The sequence below is a fragment of the Puma concolor genome, chromosome A3 (genome assembly GCF_028749965.1).
Source record: "Puma concolor isolate L17-30 chromosome A3, mPumCon1.1.hap2, whole genome shotgun sequence".
NCBI classification, from domain to species: Eukaryota; Metazoa; Chordata; class Mammalia; order Carnivora; family Felidae; genus Puma; species Puma concolor.
Genome location: NC_141669.1, coordinates 89,200,203 through 89,219,844, shown reverse-complemented (window position 1 = coordinate 89,219,844; position 19,642 = coordinate 89,200,203). Strand labels below are relative to the sequence as shown.

Sequence of the window (19,642 nt, the reverse complement as noted above, 5' to 3'; positions counted from 1 at the left end):
GAGGACTCCTGACTAATGACTTTTTATTGGTGTTCTGGGGCAATTAATCACAGTAAGATTTGAGATTCCTTTCTCTTGTGAAGAGGGAAAATCAAGTGCTACTGTGAATACAAATATATTATCAGAGAAATCAACTTTAGGAAGAAGAATCCAAAAATTTAGTTCTCTCAAACCAAAATACAAGGATCCAGAAATGGATCCCTTGAAACCATCCATAATGCAAACCCTTTGCATACCCTGGGCTGTGCTTATCCTGTATGAGGACTAATGCAAGAGAATTTCTTTTGCTACAACAAGCGCCTCTTTTCTACAGGTATAGACATGATCAAACACAGTTATGGGCTTGATATCCAAGCCTAGGAGAAAGGCCAGAAGTTGATCCAAAGTAAAACTCTAGGATAAAAATGAAAAATCAGAAATCAGAAATTTGAAAAAATCAAACTTTCAGAAGTACTATCTTTCTAGGTAACTGCATGTTACAACCCAAAACTGGTTTAAAATACCCTCAGCTTATAAGAAATATTAATTTGAATTAATTCAATATTGAATATTGAATATTCAATAATTAATTAATTAATATTGTTGAAACGGACTGTCTAAGAACCCTACTTGCTGCCACCTGCCTGGAACAGGGATTGTTCAGTCTGGGGGAGGATTAACTCCAACCAAAAATAGCTCTGCTTTATGTTTTGTTTGAATTCTGTGAAGACTCTCTTTCGAGGAGGGTGGGGCTTGATTCTGCTGCTTTAAAGAAAGCTCAGAATTAGAAACTTAGCTGGTAGTCTCATTTCAAGGCAAGTGCAAATGTTGACGATCTTCACTTGGTGATTTGTACTGGTTTGTCATAAATTGCTTTGAACTGAGTGGGTCAGCAGATAAGCTCCTCATCTAGTTGGGAAGTTTCCTCCCAACCAGACCTCCCTTCTCAGGGTTCAGCCTTCCTGAGTAATCATGATTCTGTGTAAGAGGAAATGAGTGAAGAAATCCCTTTGTAAACCATCTTTCTACTAAATCATTCATTATAAATTGGTCTTTCCTGTTATGCATTTTGTGATAGGAAAAAAAGGACACATTTGGGAAATTCAAACTAAGGAGAGAGAAAGAAATCTGAAGTATTAACAAATAACTTAATGTGTACTATGCCAAAATGAGAAAGGCTGCACACCATGTTCCTAGTTCTTGGTCCAGTCCATCCTGATTTATAATGTTTGTAGAATTATATCACCCTTTAACTGTTGGTTCAATTTTACTTTCAAAAGTACCTTCTTAGGGGAAATACTAAGATAATCCTTTTACTGGAGATATGCCGAGATGTCACAAAGTTAGATTTGGGAGCTGTTATGGTGGCTATATACATATAGTTAGCATTAGGACCTCTGGGCTGAGCGGGTATCCCCCTCTGAAATGGCATTTAAACAGCCTGCTCATGCCACCAATGACTTGGTCATTTTATAAATATTTCTTCATATGTATTGGAATATGACTAGACATACTGGTAACTCATGAAAACCAGTACTGATGAAAACAGATTTCACTTTGAAGCAAACTACAATTCCAAATGCAAAAATCACTAATTGTATACAACTCATATATTTATCTGACCTCTCTAAATTTTCCTAATCTGAAAATGAGGAACAGAAGCATGGAAGTCATCAAGTTCTATCCAAATCACTGTGAAAACTGTATTCACTCCCAGAACTAGGGTATAGTGTGGTCCACACAGTATACCCTACAATGTAGGCTTTCCATAAATATTTACTGAGTGACTGGATAAAAAAGTAGTGATGGCCACATACAAGAGAGCATTATCTCTCAGAATGATAAAATATCAGTCCCAGGAAACCATTTCAACTTCAGTGAGAGTTGGTGCATCCTAGTGGAGGAGAACCCAGTTTGTGCAGACAAGCAGGCATGAGTTAACATCCTGATTTGACCACGTCCCCACTAGTTAACTGTGGTCAAGGTCTCTGAGCCTCATCACGGCCACAGGTAAGTTGGGAAAAAAAGTACCTAACTCACAGGATTTATGTGAGAATCAAATGAAAGAAGAACAACAAGAATAACAGTCTACAAAACACTTAGTATAGGGGCGCCTGGGTGACTCGGTTGGTTAAGCATCAGACTCTTGATTTCGGCTCAGGTCATCATCTTGTTGGTTTGCGAGATCGAGCCCTGCATCAGGATCTGCACTGACAATGCAGAGTCTGCTTGGGATTTTCTCTCTCCCTCTCTCTCTGCCCCTCCCTGCTTGCACTCACGTGTGCAATCTCTCTCCCCAAATAAATTAAAAAACTAAAAAAAAAAAGAAAGAAAAAAGAGAAAGATATACCTAGTATAGTGCCTGGCTCAGAAATAAAAGTATTAGTGTAATTCACAAGTCTTCTAAAATCAGGAATTGTGGGACATTTATTCACACATAAAGTACTATATTCTAGACAAGGTTAAGGACTGTGACTTAACACAACAAGCTAGGTGACCTTACTCTCAAGAGACACATGGAAGCAGAAACAGCACCTCAACTCCTGGGGGTGTTAGGGGTGGCAAGCAATACCACCAACATGATTGTTTGAACATGTTGTTTTTATTACTGCCCTGATCACTACCTTCCAATACAGACAAAATTAAAAGATAAATATTTTTTGGAATCATTAATATTTATTATTTTTTTAATTTTTATTTATTTATTTTGAGAGAGAGAGAGAGTGCACACAAGTGGGAGAGGGGCAGAGAGAGACAGAGAGAGAATCCCAAGAAGGCTCCACACTGTCAACACAGAGCCAGACGCAGGGCTTGATCCCACAAAGTGTGAGATCATGAACTGAGCTGCAAACAACAATCAGATGCTTAACTGACTGAGCACCACCCAGGCGCCCCTGGAATCATAAACATTTAAAAGTTGTTTAAAATTAAAACACAGAAGTAGGATATTTGAAAAGAGAAAAATAAATTTCAGTTAGTGGAACCAGTACTAATCACCACACAGGTAATGTATCTTGCCTTCTGCTAAATGAGGATGATATTTTCATTATGAATAGTTGAATGATGACTATCCAAGAACGGTATAGTTATCTTTTCTTGTGTCAATTTATTTTATTTATTTTTTTTTTTTCAACGTTCATTCATTTTTGGGACAGAGAGAGACAGAGCATGAACGGGGGAGGGGCAGAGAGAGAGGGAGACACAGAATCAGAAACAGGCTCCAGGCTCCGAGCCATCAGCCCAGAGCCCGACGCGGGGCTCGAACTCACGGACCGCGAGATCGTGACCTGGCTGAAGTCGGACGCTTAACCGACTGCGCCACCCAGGCGCCCCTCTTGTGTCAATTTAAACCAGAAAAATGTAGGCTCTCTTGAGGGTCTTTCTTAAGTGAAATCTGTCTAGAAATACTTTCTAATTAAATTTATGGGGCACCTGGGTGGCTCAGTCAGTTAAGCATCTGACTTCAGCTCAGGTCACGATCTCGCTGTTTGCGGGTTTGAGCCCCATGTCGGGCTCTGTGCTGACAACTCGGAGCCTGGAGCCTGCTTCTGATTCTGTGTTTTCCTCTCTTTCTGTTCCTCCCCCGCTTGCTTGCTCTCGCTCTCTCTCTCTCTCTCTTTCAAAAATAAATAAAGCTTAACATTTTTTTTTTAATTTATGGAACAAGAATTAGCTCTAACTGCAGTCAAATTCTGAGAGACAGAACTATAAAAAGGTTTTTTATTTTGTGAGAGTACTGCCTAACCAACATGGGGAACACACCCACTTACAATGGACTTGCTATATCCCTAGTGAAGATCATAACCCTCATTGTTTAGTGTAATGGTTCTCAGCTGAGGGTGATTTAGCGCCCCAAGGGATATTCTGGTTGTCAGGACTGGGGATCTAGTGGGGAGAGATTACTAAACATCTTACAATGCACAGGACAGCTTCCAGAACACAGCATGCTACCTTGGTTCAAACTCATAACCGTATCAGACACATGTGATTAATCCCTTGTTAGAGAAAACTGAAATTCAAAAATATTAAATAACTTGCACCAAAGCCAGTAGAGCTGGGGTTCAATCCAAGGCTGTCAGACCCTAAAATCTACACTGCTTCTTCTGTATCCACCACCTCTTTTAGACAGAGCAATAGAGAATATAACCTAGAATTCTTAAATTATCTTGTGGGTTTCTATCAACTTAAAAACCATGGCTTCTCTGCCAACACACGATGTGAACTTCACTTGAGAACTATTAATCTGAACACAGATAGATGAAGAGGTAATTCTGTTGGATGTGGAACAATGACATTACAGCCTGGGACTACTGTGTTCCTTTTTGACAACGTACCAATAAAGTGAATCCTCCTTCTATTTCCATTGCACAAATCTGAGGAAAATGCTGAGGTCCTGAAACAACCTAATTATGGATACATGGTTCCTAAGACATCCTAGGATGCACAGCTTCACTGACAGTTTCTCTCAGTCAGCAAATATTCAGAGCACCCACTAAAGGCAAGGCACGATGCTAGAAGCTGCTGCAGATATATGTAGTGACAGCCTGTAAAATCATATCATGGTTATTTTCTAAAAAAAAAGTACCTTCCATTTACTAAGCTCTTTACCAAGTGCCACAGTGCTGAAATATAAACATCATCTATTCCGGTTTTCAGTAGATTCTGGGGTAGAAATCTGTCCTCAGGTAGATTTAACTTCCTATTACCAACCAGTCTGTAATACTGTGAAGTTTTGTATTTAATTTTCAATGACTTGATCTTGGTCAGCCTAGTCTAATACACTGTAGGATAAGCTCCTTAAGACTCTATCTACCTTGCTCATCATTGTACTCCTAGAATGTAACATGGTGCCTGACACACTGTAACTACCTAACTAATATTATAAATATTGTTAAATGGATGGATAGGTCAATAAAGAATGAATAAACACACACATGGGAAATCTCATGATGTCTGACTAATCGAGGCTGTTTGGTCACCTTCAATCTGTGACAGTTCCTCAACCTTGCCCTGTCTTAAATGACCTTGACACTTTAAAAAAAAAATGCATGTTTATTATTTATTTATTTAGAGACAGAGCACACACACACAAGCAAGAGAGGGGCAGAGAGAAAGGGAGAAAAATCCCAAGCAGGCTCAACACTGTTAGCATAGAGCCTGACGCAGCGCTTGATCCGATGAACTGTGAGATCATAATCTGAGCTGAAACCAGGAGTCAGGTGCTTAACTGACCGAGCCCTGCCCTTGACACTTTTAAAGGGTACGGGTTGTGTTTTGTAGAGTACTCCTCATTATGTGTTTGTCTCATGACTAGACTGAGGTCATAGATTTGCGGGAATACCACAGGGGTAATAATATGCTCTATTTTCTTGTATCATATCGGAGAGTACATGATCTCAACATGATTTCTTACTGGTCATGTTTACCTTGACCACTTGATTAAGAGGGTATTGGGGCGCCTGGGTGGCTCAGTCGGTTGAGCGTCTGACTTCGGCTCATGTCATGATCTCACAGCTTGTGGATTCAAGCCCTGTGTCAGGCCCTGTGCTGACAGCTCAGAGGCTGGAGCCTGCTTCAGATTCTGTGTCTCCTCTCTCTGCCCCTCCCCTGCTCGCACTCTGTTTCTCTCTCAAAAATAAACAAACATTAAAAAAAAAAAAAAAAAAGATGGTATCTGCCAGGGGCACCCAGGTGGCTCAGTCAGTTAGGCGCCTGTCGTAGGTTCAAGTCACGATCTCATGGTCTGTGAATTCGAGCCCCACATCAGGCTCTGTGCTGGCAGCTCAGAGCCTGGAGCCTGCTTTGGATTCTGTGTCTCCCTCTCTCTGTCTCTCTAACCCTGCCCCACTCACGCTCTGTCTCTGCCTTTCAAAAATGAATAAACGTTAACAAAAAAAAAAGATAGTATCTGCTAGGTTTTGCCACTGCAAAGTCACTACTTTACCCTTTCTATATCCCTTTCAATACCCTTTCAATCCCAACTAGATATAACATGATATGACATGTTATATCAGTCAATAAAAGAACATTTTGTTAAGGCCAGTATCCCAAAAATCATCCCTTAACTATGATTCTTCTGTTGTACCTCCTCCCCCAAAAAACACAAAAATTTAAAGTAACTTCATTTAGGGGTCTGGAAATTATTTCCAAACAATTTGGCAGAAGATGGGTGTTGTGGGTATGTGTGTGAGATGCATAAGGATACATGATATTCACTGTATTATTCTTTCAACTTTTCTGTAGGTTTTATTTTTATTTTTTTTTTTTAATTTTTTTTTCAACGTTTTTTTATTTATTTTTGGGACAGAGAGAGACAGAGCATGAGCGGGGGAGGGGCAGAGAGAGAGAGGGAGACACAGAATCGGAAACAGGCTCTAGGCTCCGAGCCATCAGCCCAGAGCCCGATGCGGGGCTCGAACTCACGGACCGCGAGATCGTGACCTGGCTGAAGTCGGACGCTTAACCGACTGCGCCACCCAGGCGCCCCTCAACTTTTCTGTAGGTTTTAAATAACAACCAAGTTTATTCAAGAACACCACATTGGCTTGAACCAATATACCAAATCAGTGGTTCACCTATGGTAGTGAAAATACATCATGACTAGGCATTTTACTCAGGGTTCTACCCAAAACTGAAATTTCCTATTTTTACATAAGAATACATTTCTTTCATCCACCACTCTGGACAATGTTCATGAAATGAGCAATAGGTAAATGAGTAAAGACTCTGAAGGATAGCCTGCAATGTTTATATTAGAAAATGTGTTCCCTGGGTCCTAGTGGGAATCTTAGCATTTTATCTTGCCATCTGTACAATCCAAGTACTGTATACATACCATTGTATTTATTAAGCACCTAGTAGTCATCAAATACTGCATAACAAACTATAGAGATACTGAATCAATGAGAACAGTCCTTGCACCCAAGGTATTCAATGTAATAAATTGTGAAATGCCGTCTTTACTAAAGGTATAAACAAAGTGCTGTGTGTCGTCAGAGAAGACAACTGAAATGAGACAGGTGTGAGTGGCCTGAAAACATGACTAATGTGGTCTTGTAAATAAAAACATCCCAGGTACAGCAGTCATTGATGACAGAAGCTATGGAGCACAAGAAGCACTGAGACAGACCTTATATTTTTTTTTTTTATTTTTTTTTTCAACGTTTATTCATTTCTGCGACAGAGAGAGACAGAGCATGAACGGGGGAGGGGCAGAGAGAGAGGGAGACACAGAATCGGAAACAGGCTCCAGGCTCTGAGCCATCATTCCAGAGCCTGACGCGGGGCTCGAACTCCCGGACCGCGAGATCGTGACCTGGCTGAAGTCGGACGCTTAACCACCCAGGCGCCCCTGGACCTTATATTTTTTAGCAGTGATAGATTACAGCCTCAATGGCAAACTTTTAAGTTCACTTACTGAACCACATAAGCTGGTGGGTTGGAATTCACCCTGCATAAAGGAGCCAGTGCAGGTAATAATCCTGGTTGCTGCTAAAACAGTCTTAAGAGGAGCTGCAAATGAGCCAGAAATAGCTGAGCTCAATCAGCTTACCTCCAGACAAACATCCTCATGAATGGGTAGGAAACAGTAGCGTAATAGTAGACTTGCCTTTGGGGCCAAAGGGAGGAGCATCCTGGCCATCTGATCCCAAATATCAGAAGTTACACAGTATAAAGTGAATCCCATTTTCAAGGGGAAGAACTAATCCTACAGAGAAAAGACTAGGGATGGTGGAAATAAGGGAAGGTTGATGTTTTAATAATAAGACAAAAGCAATACAAAGCTGTAGAGTAGAAAGGACACATTTACTATTATTACCAAGATTGAAGTCCATACTTTGTGTCTCAAATGGAAAGCAAGCCAGGTAAATTTTTAAGCTTGCTTTTCAATAACTGAAAATGAAGATTATTTCTTGGAAGCCCTGGATAGCTTTTTCTCGGATATCATTCAACCAAAAAGAAAGGCCAGATTTTCTACATGCAGATTTACACATCCCTGGCCTTGGAAAAGGGGTTTTAATTTTAAGTGTAGCTAAAACAGCAATCTTCCTCAGGACCCAAGGGACCTTAAGCTGGGCAATAGCCCATTCATAGACTAGTTCTGTGTATTCATAACATTCTGGAATAATATCAGATGGACCCAGGAAGCATATTTATAGTCCAGAAGTAAAGAGGAGTGAGGTGTGGGCAGGAGGACAAGTGTGAGTCATGCTTTATTCTGTCCCACTGAAAGCTCTCACAGAGCCTCCCCTCTGACTAAGCACAAGTGGCCTGACAGCTGACAGAACACAGATGTGGAACCAGGACCTTAGGAGGTGACAGTGCCTGACAACAATTATTAATTCCAAGGTGCCAGGTGAATGGACCATATAATATTGAATTAATGTTTGGAAAAACTGACCCTGCCTTTCCCTTTTGGATCCTTCTCTTCCTCCTCTGGACTCCCTCCTAAGGTTTTTGCCATAACTAACCATTTCAATAAAAATATCTAGATTTGAGGGGCATCTGGGTGACTTAGTCGGTTGGGCATCCAACTCTGGATTTGTTTGGCTTAGGTCATGATCCCAGCATCATGGGATCAAGCCCCACATCAGGTTCTGTCCTGAGCGTGGAATCTGCTAAAGATTCTTTCTTTCTGCCCATCCCTGCCCCTTCCCCTCTCCTGCTCTCGTGCTCTCTCTCTAGACTTAAAAAACAAACAAAAAAACCCCTTAGATCTGAAAAGAATACACATGGGAAAGAATACCATATTAGACATTAGGAGACCAAACTAGGTTCTAATCCCATTCACATCACAGACCTACTGTGTTATAGCAACACTTCAACATCTTTGGGCCTCAAGGGGGTAAAAAAAAGTAGGGGTAAGGTTGGGACTGACAGAGTATGAAGACTCATGTTTCCTCAAGAGGCAGACACTTGGCTCTCTTTAAGTGACCTCCTTCCTTGCCAGAGTCCCGGCACACCCCCACTGTGCTGACCTGAGAACCTGAGTGTTCCATCAAGACCACGGAAGCAGGTCCTTTTCCTTTTACTACAACTGAGGACTGCCCTCCCTCCTGCCCCTGCTCCCTTTCTCTCCCTGTTGCCTAGACCCCTAGCGATTTCCTTTTCTTCTTCAGAAATCTAGCTGCCGTTCTCCTCATTACCACTGGCAGCTTCACCCACAACCTCAGGAAGGGATCTGTTACCCTGATGCCAAGAAGCACAGTCCCTGCTCTAGCTGCCTCCTTGGTCTTCCCTCCTACTATGCCTCTTCTCACTGTCACTTGCCATTCCCAGCCCAAAGCCATCACATTTGACAGAAAAAGAGATTCCCACTGCCCAGGGAAGGAGTTTGGAAGAATGAAGGAAAAGAAAATAAGAATCTCTTCCTGTTGCTAGGGTTTTTATTGTGGGGAATATAGTTTCTGGGATACAGCAGGAGCTCAAATATGTGTTCTAATCAAAACTCTTTTTTTTTTTTTTTTGAAAGACAGAGCACGAGCAGGGGAGGAAGAGAGAGAGAAAGATAGAATCCAAGCAGGCTCTGCAGGGTCAGCACAGAGCCTGATGTGGGGCTTGAACTCATGAAACCATGAGATCGTGACACTTAACCGACTGAACCCCCCCCCCCTCCTCCCAGATGCCCCTCTAATCAAAACTCTTAAAGCTTTCCCCAGAGTTATGTTACTATAGACAGGGCAGTTCTGCATGTCATGTGCATATGATGGGGTAAATAGCTTTTCTGCAGGCTGGCCTGGAAACCTCCCTCTCAGGAGGCATTATTTCCATGGGAAAATGCCATCTGAGTGGCAAACAACTGACTTACTAATAACCACTAAAAATTACCTTTCCTTCCTCAGGAATGGCTTTTAAAACAGGGAAATTAAAAAATGTGCTAGGCAAAGAAGAAATCAAAGAGCAGCTGTCTGGCTATAACATAATTCTATGTACAGATATTATCACAGAGAGACATGCATATGAATAACACACACATATAAATATGTAAGGAGTAAGCTGGTAAAAGTGCACTATCTAACTGGTCACACACACACACAACCACTCTCATCTTTGTTAACAACATGGGCTTGGCCTCTGTAGACTACTCCCAAAAGCAGACATATTCTGTGAGTAGGGGCTTTTAGCAATGGTAAGAAGAAATCCAAGTGTAGACACCACAGGGTAACACACGAGAATCAGGAGGAAGAATTTGGAAAAGAAGATACATAGAAGAGCTTAATATGGACAGGATATCCCTCCAAAATATCCAAATAAGATCCTTCTTAGAGAATAAATGCATGGAAGCTCCTATTGATTGTTTGAAAGGTAGGTAACAGATACCCTGCCTTAGAGAGGATGTTTCATGGTGCTCTGAGTTGGGGAAAGACAGAGGCAGGAATCAGGAAGGTATGTGTAGGGGGCAAGCAAATCAGAAAACCTGCGGCTAAAGCTTCCAAAGGGGCTCTGTCTGCTGAGCTGAAGTGCACAGATCTGATGGGTCGAGTCACAAGGCACCAAGGGTTCTGGCACAGGAAGGTGAAATGAACAGTACAAGTTGGTGGGTCTGTCAGGGCATTCCACACAGAAGCCATCACTGACCTGACAGGTACCAAAATACCTGGTACTTCAACACCATCTTCATACTGAAATTTAAACCGAAGAAGGATGCCTCAAAACAAGGTGGAGTGGGAAGGGAACGTTGCTTCTGTCCAGACTGACTCACCTCATAAAAGAGTCCCTCTGGGAACTGCTGGAAACACTGGGCACACACGAAGCACTGCTCGTGGTACAGCTCCCCGTTACTGTTTACTATCTTCTCGGCGGGCGCAAAGCCCCCCTTGCAGCGCTCACAGGTGGCATTGGCCAGGGCATTGGCCATGTTGCTGTAATACACAAAGGACAGAAGTCACAGACTGTCTACCTTTTCTTAAACTTAAGACTAAACAACATAAAGGACTAAGGAGAAAATTCTATCTGATGACAAAAATCATATTGTAGCCCTAAAGCCCAATTTCTTGTGTCTTAAGTACTCAACTCAAACTGTTCCCATCTCTTTGCCTTAGCATCTTAGGTGCTGAAAGGGTCTCTTGCTTGGAATCTGTTTTTAATATTGCTGACATTCCTCTTGCTAAATATACTAGAAGAGGGTGCCTGCTACCTGTGAGGAACTAGGGATAGAGATTAAAGTCAAGAGTTGCTCTTGAGAGAGCTTGAGGTTATAGCTTCCTAAGTAGCCTAATTAAAATATCCACAGGTCACCATCTCAAAGCCAGTTTTTCACCCTTCTGAGAACAGAATCTAAATTGCATGTCAACTGAATGCCATGTCCTAGGCTGGACACAGGTTATCCCTTTGGTTATATCCTGCTGAAGGCAACTGCTACAGTAGCTCTTAAAACCAGCCAGAGTGCCATGGTCCTGTAATCTCATTAGTAAGACAAGTATTAGGCACTGGCATTATAAGCTGTATCTTAAAGTCACAGCATTGTCCATTATGAAGATCATCTTACAGACATGACACAGGGAGGTTCAGGGAGGTGGAATGACCTATCCAACTTCACAAGTCTCAGTACTTAATGGAAGATACAGGACCAGAATCCAGGGCCCCCATTCATAAAATCACAACCAGATTATAGTATCAATTTCAAAAATCCGAGAATATGTGATAGGGACACCATCACGCTTTACATATTAGGCAGTCAAGTGACCACTGAAGAGCCCAGTGACCCGATCTCTCCCTTGCAGTCATTCCACTGTACCTTGAAGCATATAGGAAGAACTCTATAAAGGGTTCCAGGCCCTATTTAACCACTGTGTATTTGGGGGCGTCTGGCTGGCTCAGTCGAAGGAGCATGCAACTCTTGATCGTGGGGTCGTGAGTTCAAGCCCCATGTTGGGGGTAGAGATTACTTAAATAAACTTAAAGAAAAAAAAAAAAAAAAAAAGAACTGCTTTGTTTTAAAAGGCCATGAAGTGAGGAATGTCCCCTAACCAGAGCAGTCATTGGCCAAACTGTCCTTCACAATTTGGCAAGTTTATTTTCAGACGCCCACTCAGAGCACAAGCTCTACCTGTGTGTCTAGGTCCCTGGTGCAGCCTGTAACCACCCAGATATTGAATCAATCCACCTGGTAAAGATACTGCTGACATTCTCCAGAATCTTCACAACCACCCTGTGAGGCAGGTGAGGAGTCTTCATTTTACAGATTAATAACTGCCTTGTCCCCAGCCGGTTTCTAAGTTTTGCCGTTTCCTTAGCAGAAAGGCTCACACATATGTTGTCTCACCTCCACCCCACCCCAGTGGAAGAAAACTTTGCCTTCTTGCCCCAAATGTTTCAAAGAACAGTATTCCTATTTTGTAGCCTTGCCATAACTAACCTCATGCAGAAGTACCATGTTCATAACCGCATACCAATCAAAACTCAACTTTACTTAATAGGCTTAAATATAAAATTAAAATATCACAAAAAAAGAAAACAAAGGAGCGCCTGGGTGGCTCTGTCAGTTAGGTAACTGACTTGGTTTTGGCTCAAGTCATGATCTCATGGGTTTGTGAGATTGAGCCCCACATGGGGCTCTGCACTAAGCATCATATAGCCTGATTGGGATTGTCTCTCCCCCTTCTCTCTGACCCTCCCTGCTTGCATGCAACTTGCATACACTCTCTCAATAAATAGATAGATAGATAGATAGATAGATAGATAGATAGATAGATAAAATCTAAAAAAAGGAAAAGGAAAAAAAAGGAAGACAGGCAGCCTCACGCTTGGCAAACCTAGCCTAAGTTATCACATTAAAACAAATTTTCTACTTTGTCATTTCAAAATTACTGTTGGTTAGGGAGAAAAATCTTCACATTCCCTTCTTACTGGGTTTTGCCGTAAGCTAGATGAATTACAACAATTTTAATAAAGCCCTTGGAAAGGTTTGTGTTTCTCCTTTCTCCTGACCAAAATCCACAGGTGTCCCTAGATGAAGGATGGGAAGCCCGCACCTGCCCCCATAATTCTTAATATCGTTTTGAAGATAAAATTTAAAAAAGTATGTAACTTTGGAAGCCAGAAGATGCTACTCAAAGACAAAGTGTCATTATTAATTTTCAACCCCCTCAAAAGGTTCACTCAATCCTTATAATTTTAAAAGAACTCCTAAAAAGCAGGAAGTGCAGAACATTCTGGAATGTCCTGATCCATTATTATCTTGGTTCTTAAAGTACAGGGGTCACTGTGACCCTTTTAGGGGTTCAAAAACTCCCTTCCTTTTTCAACTATATCTCTATGGGAAGCATATTTTCTTTATATACATTAGCGACATATTACAATAGGATAAACACAGAATCAGAACTGAGAAACTGTCTTAGACGGTCACTAATGAGATTTGCAAAAATGTAATTCAATGCCATTTTTCCCACCAAGCTTTTGTCATTTGAAAACAGTTATTTTTCATAAAAATTAATATCAATAGTTATTAGTATTAACATGTAATGGGTTTATTGTTTTTTAAATTAATAAATATTTTGTTCTCAGTTTTATTTTCAAAAACAGTAAATATCGCTAAGCAAAAGCTCTTTGGGGACTTCAATAATTTTTTTTTTCATTTTTTAAAACATTTTATTTATTTTTGCAAGACAGAGAGATAGAGCATGGACAGAAGAGGGGCAGAGAGAGAAGGAGACACAGAATCTGAAGCAGGCTCCAGGCTCCAAGCTGTCCACACAGAGCCCGATGTGGGGCTTGAACCCATGAACCATGAGATCCTGACCTGAGCCGATGCTTAACTGACTGAGCCACCCAGGAGCCCTGGGGGACATCAACAATTTTTAAGAGTGTAAAGCAGTCCCAAGACCAAAGCATTTATCACCTGTTTACTACTCATTATACTAAACACTGGTTATAGTCAAATTCAAATACTCAAATAGAATTAGAAAATAGGTTGACACATTATAAAAACAAATACATAGTTTCCCACACACAGGAAAAATAAACTAGTTTTTAGCCATAATGTAATGTGTATTTTTGAAGAGGTATTCCTTTTAATAACAAGCAGGATAAGGAAACAGAACCTTAGAGGAAACTTTCAGAACAAAAGCCCCAATAATCTCACCCAGCTACTGAACTGTTTACATTTCCTTTTCCTCTCCTGTTTTTGACCCTCTGGCAGTATTTATTCAATGGACTATTTTTTAGAGCAGTTTTTGGTTCACAGCAAAACTGAGCAGAAAGTGTAAAGAGTTCTCATTTACCCCCACATCCGAGCCTCCCCTGCTACCAACACCCCCACCAAAGAGGTAGTACTTTGTTACAACTAATGAACCTACAGTGACCTGTGTATTTTTTTTACAGTTGGTTTTATCTTTAACACTACTATGATAGAAGTTACATTTTATTTTATTATTTTTATTATTTTTAGTTCAGGTAATTATTTATTTATTTATTTATTTATTTATTTACTTATTTACTTATTTATTTACTTATTTATTCAATTTAAATTCAAGTTAGTTAACATATCATGTAGCATTGGTTTCAGGAGTAGAACCCAGTGACTCATCACTTAAAACATACAACACTGAGTGCTCATCCCAACAAGTGCCCTCCATTATTAATCCCCATCACCCATTTGACACATCCTCTCACCTCCTTCCCCCCCAGCAACCCTCAGTTTGTTCTATTTCAGAGTCTCTTATGGTTTGCCTCCCTCTCTACATTTTAAAAGTTATGAATGATAGTTATAACTGTCATCAGGCTAGAAATAATTACTTGGCTGATTTTTCAAAAAGGGATATGCTAAGAAGTGTTGATGACAAAGAATATATATGTTGGGAAGTATCTTTACATCTGGCCAGTCATAACTGATTGTTATGTCAGTCATAACTGACCCACTTCCACAAATTAGCTGCACACAGAAAACTTGGCATCATTGAGCTTTTTGTTTTTCTTTTGTCTTATTGATCAAAGTATGGGAAAAAATTTTCTGGCATTAAAATGAAAAACAAATTTGTAAATCCAAAAAGCATCTTGAAAGTCCATGAAGCATTTTGGTTACAGTATAATTATAATTGCCCAATTATACTTAAACAGAACTCTTTATAAGTTGTGAAAAATAAATGACATCTGTTACAATACCACACAGAATGGGTTCATGGAAATAGAGAATCAGGTCAGTTAAATTCTCCTTAACTCTTAATTGACAAATTGGGAATCTGCAATAATTCGAAGCTTCCGACTTTACATGAGTTGGTCTAAATAATACTAAATACTACTCTGCACTATTTTTTTTATTGTTTGCTAAAATCCACTTAATGACATGAATTAGACTAACTTTTTAGAGTTAATGGCACACACACACACACACGCAGGTTACACAACATTCTTATTTATTCATTCAGTCCCTTTGAGACAGTATTAAACCCAGTTAGCCTACTTCAAACTGCTTTGTTAAACCTAACAAAAATGTGCATCCTTATTAACAGTCTGTAGTTCAGTTTTTACTGTTCCCCTCAACTGACCCCTTATGTGTAGGAAGTTTTAGAGCATACAATTTTTCTATTATAAATCCTGACAGCAAAAACTCTAAATCTCCCTCTTGGACTACATAATGAAAATGTACTATTATCAGGAACCTACTGAAGACAAAGATGTTACTACTATTACTTTAAAGGCAGCATTTTTGTTCACTTCTGCATTTCATCTGGTGGATTCTTGCCTGCTGGAATACACCCCCCGCCCCTCCATCACCCTAGAATGCCCCTGCTAAAAGTCGAGGAAATAAAACCATCAATAGCTAGTGAACTTGAAACCCAAGATGGCTAGATCTGGAAGAGGGGAGCTCCTCTCCCAGGAGAAGAGACACTTACAATTTCGCATAAAAGTCACAAAACTCCTTGTAGACCTTTACGTCACTGTGCCTGCGCTGCAGTTTGGACACAGCCCTCTCGTCTTCATTGCCATTAGCCTGGTGGACATTGTTAAGAGCTGTCTGGGGGATTTCTTCATTCTCTGGGATAACATAGGGGCACACCCTGCCCGGGAACGCCATCCGTGGGTGCTTGAGAGCCCCAAACCCAGGGCAGAGAGTAGCAGGCAGGGACAGAGAAACAATTTCCAGGCCTCCCCTGTTTCCCTGCCAGGGTCACTCCCACTGTTCCCACAGACGTCAGTCCTGCGTTTGCCAGGATCATTCCTAGCCTTTCATGTTAAGAGCTCCAGCAGCAAAGCAGTCAGTTGGTGTGCCAGTCCTGATTTACTGAGGCATTTCTGGAAGCTCCAGAAAACATTCCACAAAGCAGTGACAGTCTTTGCTGGAACAATCTTCCTGATGGACTGTGTCTGTAAACACTGCTATGGAAGGAAGAACTGCTTGGCAGGGTCCGAGAGAAACAAACATCCACGTGTCCTGGGGAATCTGTCACCAGGCATCAACCACACAAACACTGTGCTTCTTGTAAAACATCCCCAGATATTCTGTTCCTAAACAAGCTCCCCACTGAGGCCAAATGCAGCTGGCACACTCTATGGGGCGTTGTAATGCCCAGGGCATGCTTGCCAGCTATACCCACGGTTGCCGTCCCCCAGGGGTCTGTGAGTCCCTGAGATTTGGAGCTACTTTGGACTTTCATTGATCCTAGTACTTGGTACATAGCAAGAGTTGGATGATGTGTTCAATGAATAGACATAAGAAGAAATAGGAAAGCGCTAGAGTCTAGTTAGAAACCCCCAGCTAATCCTAGCCTTTATCATGGTTAAGGATGCTGCTGGCATTCCTGCAATAGTCAGTCTACAGTACTGTTGTCTTGTAGCAGTGCTACAGATGAGGAGGGTGATGATGAAGGCCACGGGCAATAGAAGGGCTCAGAACCTTTCTCCAGGCCCATTCCTCTGAGACCTAGGTGCTCAATTTCTCACCAAAATCAAGGTACCAAGGGCCACTTAAGAAAGAAAAGCTAGAGAGTAGGTAAAAGGTACACTGACCAACAGAGGTCACACTAGAGATGAGAGCCATGAAAGCATCAGCAAACAGACACAATGCAGCTGAGACTCCCAAATAATAACAATAAATAATGCTACCTAAGCATTTGTAAGTACTATCACATCCCTATAAGGTAGGTATTATTTACAGATGAGGAACTGAGGTGTAAGGATGCTGAATAACTAATTAAGTACATGGGAGAGTCAAGATTTAAATCTAAGTAACCTTATTCTAGGGCCTATGTTGTCAACTACCATGTCAGAAAATAGTTAAACATATTCACTGGAGAGCAAAATAAGTTAACTACAAAAGATTTAAGTAGTGAACACAAAATGAGACAGAAGCAGAAAATGAGATCTAGTCTTCCCACTTTGAAACCCAATGAATGATCTCAGAGCACAGGTCAGAAATTTAAAGGCTGTGGGGCTATGGATCCTGCTCAGACCCCAAGCCTGTGGCTGATGGAGTAAGAGACTCACCCTTTTTTTTTAAGTAGGCTCCACACCCAGTGCTGAGCCCAGTGCAGGGCTTGAACTCATGACTCTGAGATCAAGACAGCTGATATCAAGAGTCGGACGCTTAACCAACTGAGCCATGCAGGCATCCCAAGACTCACCATTTTTAAAGAGGAAAGAAACAGCCTCATGGTTTAACATGTATAAAACATATAAAGTTTTTTAACTTTATCATGACCACGTAGAATAGAGGAGGCAGCAGGCATGAACACACACACACACACACACACACACACACTGACTCTGAGACTAGAAACACAATGCCACTGAATTAGGGGTAGCACAATAGAAAGAGGGGAACCATGCCTCCTGCCCAGAATACTTCTTCCCTCTTAACCTGATTATCTTCTATTTACATTTCTACTTTATCTAAGACACTCCTAAAAATCAATCTTTATTTTAATTATCTTTAAACTTTTCTATCTCAGTTTACTGGGACCAAGTCCACAAACATGGGGATTTGCCCTCCTCAGGGAAAAGATTCTAGACAATGGCTTAATGGTCAAAAAGAAGGAAGGGGGCCCCACTGCCACTGTGTTCTCAACAATAATCCTTCCACTTTGCCAATTTACAGCTAGTGTTCAGAGTTAATTTTTCCTGCATAAATAATAAATAAGAATCACCTTCTTAGCTTAAGAGACCTGCTTAAAGTCACACAGCTAGCAAGTGGAAGATCCCAAATTCAAATCCAGACATCTGCCTCCAATGTTTCTGTTTGTTTTTTACCTCTACATAAAATCTATCCTGTGGCCAACAGACACATGAAAAGGTCTCAACATCACTAATAATAAGGGAAAGGCAAATCAAAATCACAGTATCACCTCATACCTGTCAGAAATGGCTAAAACAAAAGACACAAACACTAATTTGAAAAGACATATGCACACCTATGTTCACTGCAGCATTATTTACAATAGCCAAGATATGGACATATTCTAAGTGTCCACTGACAGATGAATGGATAAAGAAGATGTGGTATAAAAAAAAAAAAAGATGTGGTATATATACACATACACATACACATACATATACATATACATATACATATACATATACATATACATATACAGACAGTGGAATATTACTCAGCCATAAAAAAGAATGAGATCTTGCCATTTGCAACAACCTGGATGGACCTAGGGGGTATTATGCTAAGTGAAATAAGTCAGGGAAAGAGAAATACTATATAATGTCATTTATAAGTGGAATCTAAAGCCAAACAAAACAGGGGCGCCTGGGTGGCGCAGTCGGTTAAGCGTCCGACTTCAGCCAGGTCACGATCTCACAGTCCGTGAGTTCGAGCCCCGCGTCGGGCTCTGGGCTGATGGCTCAGAGCCTGGAGCCTGTTTCCGATTCTGTGTCTCCCTCTCTCTCTGCCCCTCCCCCGTTCATGCTCTGTCTCTCTCTGTCCCAAAAATAAATAAACGTTGAAAAAAAAAAAAAAATTTAAAGCCAAACAAAACAAATGAACAAAGAAACAAAAGCAGAAACAGACCCATAAATATAGAGAACTGATGGTTGCTAAATGGGAGTGTGTGTGTGTGTGTGTGTGTGTGTTGGGAAGGGGGATGGGTAAAAAAGGTGAAGAGGAGTGGGAGGTACAGGCTTCCAGTTACGGGACAAGTAAGTCACAGGGATAAAAGCTATGACACAGGGAATATAGTCAGTGGTATTATAATAGTCTTATATAGTAACAAATGGTAGCTATGTTTGTGGTGAGCATAGCACAGCTTATAGAGTTGTAAACTCATGATGCTGTACACCCAGAACTAATATAATAGTGTCAACTATACTTCATGAAAAAAAATATATATACACACATACACATACCAAAACCAAAATACATAACCTAAAACTATAAAACTTCTTGCAAAAAATATAGGACAGTTATATAACAAATTTAAAACAATTTTTGTTCATGTTTTTATTTTAGGAGTGGGGGCAATGGGGGAGGGGCAGAGAGACAAGGAGAGAGAGAATCCCAAGCAGTCTCTGCACTCTCAGTGGCCTCAATCTCACAAACCATGAGATTATGACCTGAGCGGAAATCAAGAGCTGGATGCTTAACCTACTAAGCCAAAAAAATTTTTTTAAACAGGGGCACCTGGGTGGCTCATTCGGTTGAGCATCTGACTCTTGATACTGGCTCAGGTCATGATCTCACTGTTGTGGGATGGAGCCCTGCGTTGGGGTCTGTGCTGAG

The 19,642-nt window shown here is 41.0% G+C and overlaps 1 protein-coding gene across 10 annotated transcripts in view; it reads right to left on the bottom strand.

The window, feature by feature from the left end:
• Window positions 1-19,642, bottom strand: part of LIMS1 (LIM zinc finger domain containing 1) — a 154,841-nt gene that overhangs the window by 16,199 nt on the left and 119,000 nt on the right. For 7 of the 10 annotated variants that reach the window (XM_086701479.1, XM_086701480.1, XM_086701481.1 and 4 more), the window contains one exon: window positions 10,682-10,841. In XM_086701479.1, the coding sequence (XP_086557605.1) occupies window positions 10,682-10,837 (156 nt within the window). In that variant the 5' untranslated portion in view covers window positions 10,838-10,841. Of the gene's footprint in view, window positions 1-10,681; window positions 10,842-15,812; window positions 16,126-19,642 lie in introns of those variants that run through there. The other 3 variants (XM_086701473.1, XM_086701472.1, XM_086701475.1) reach the window with 2 other exon arrangements.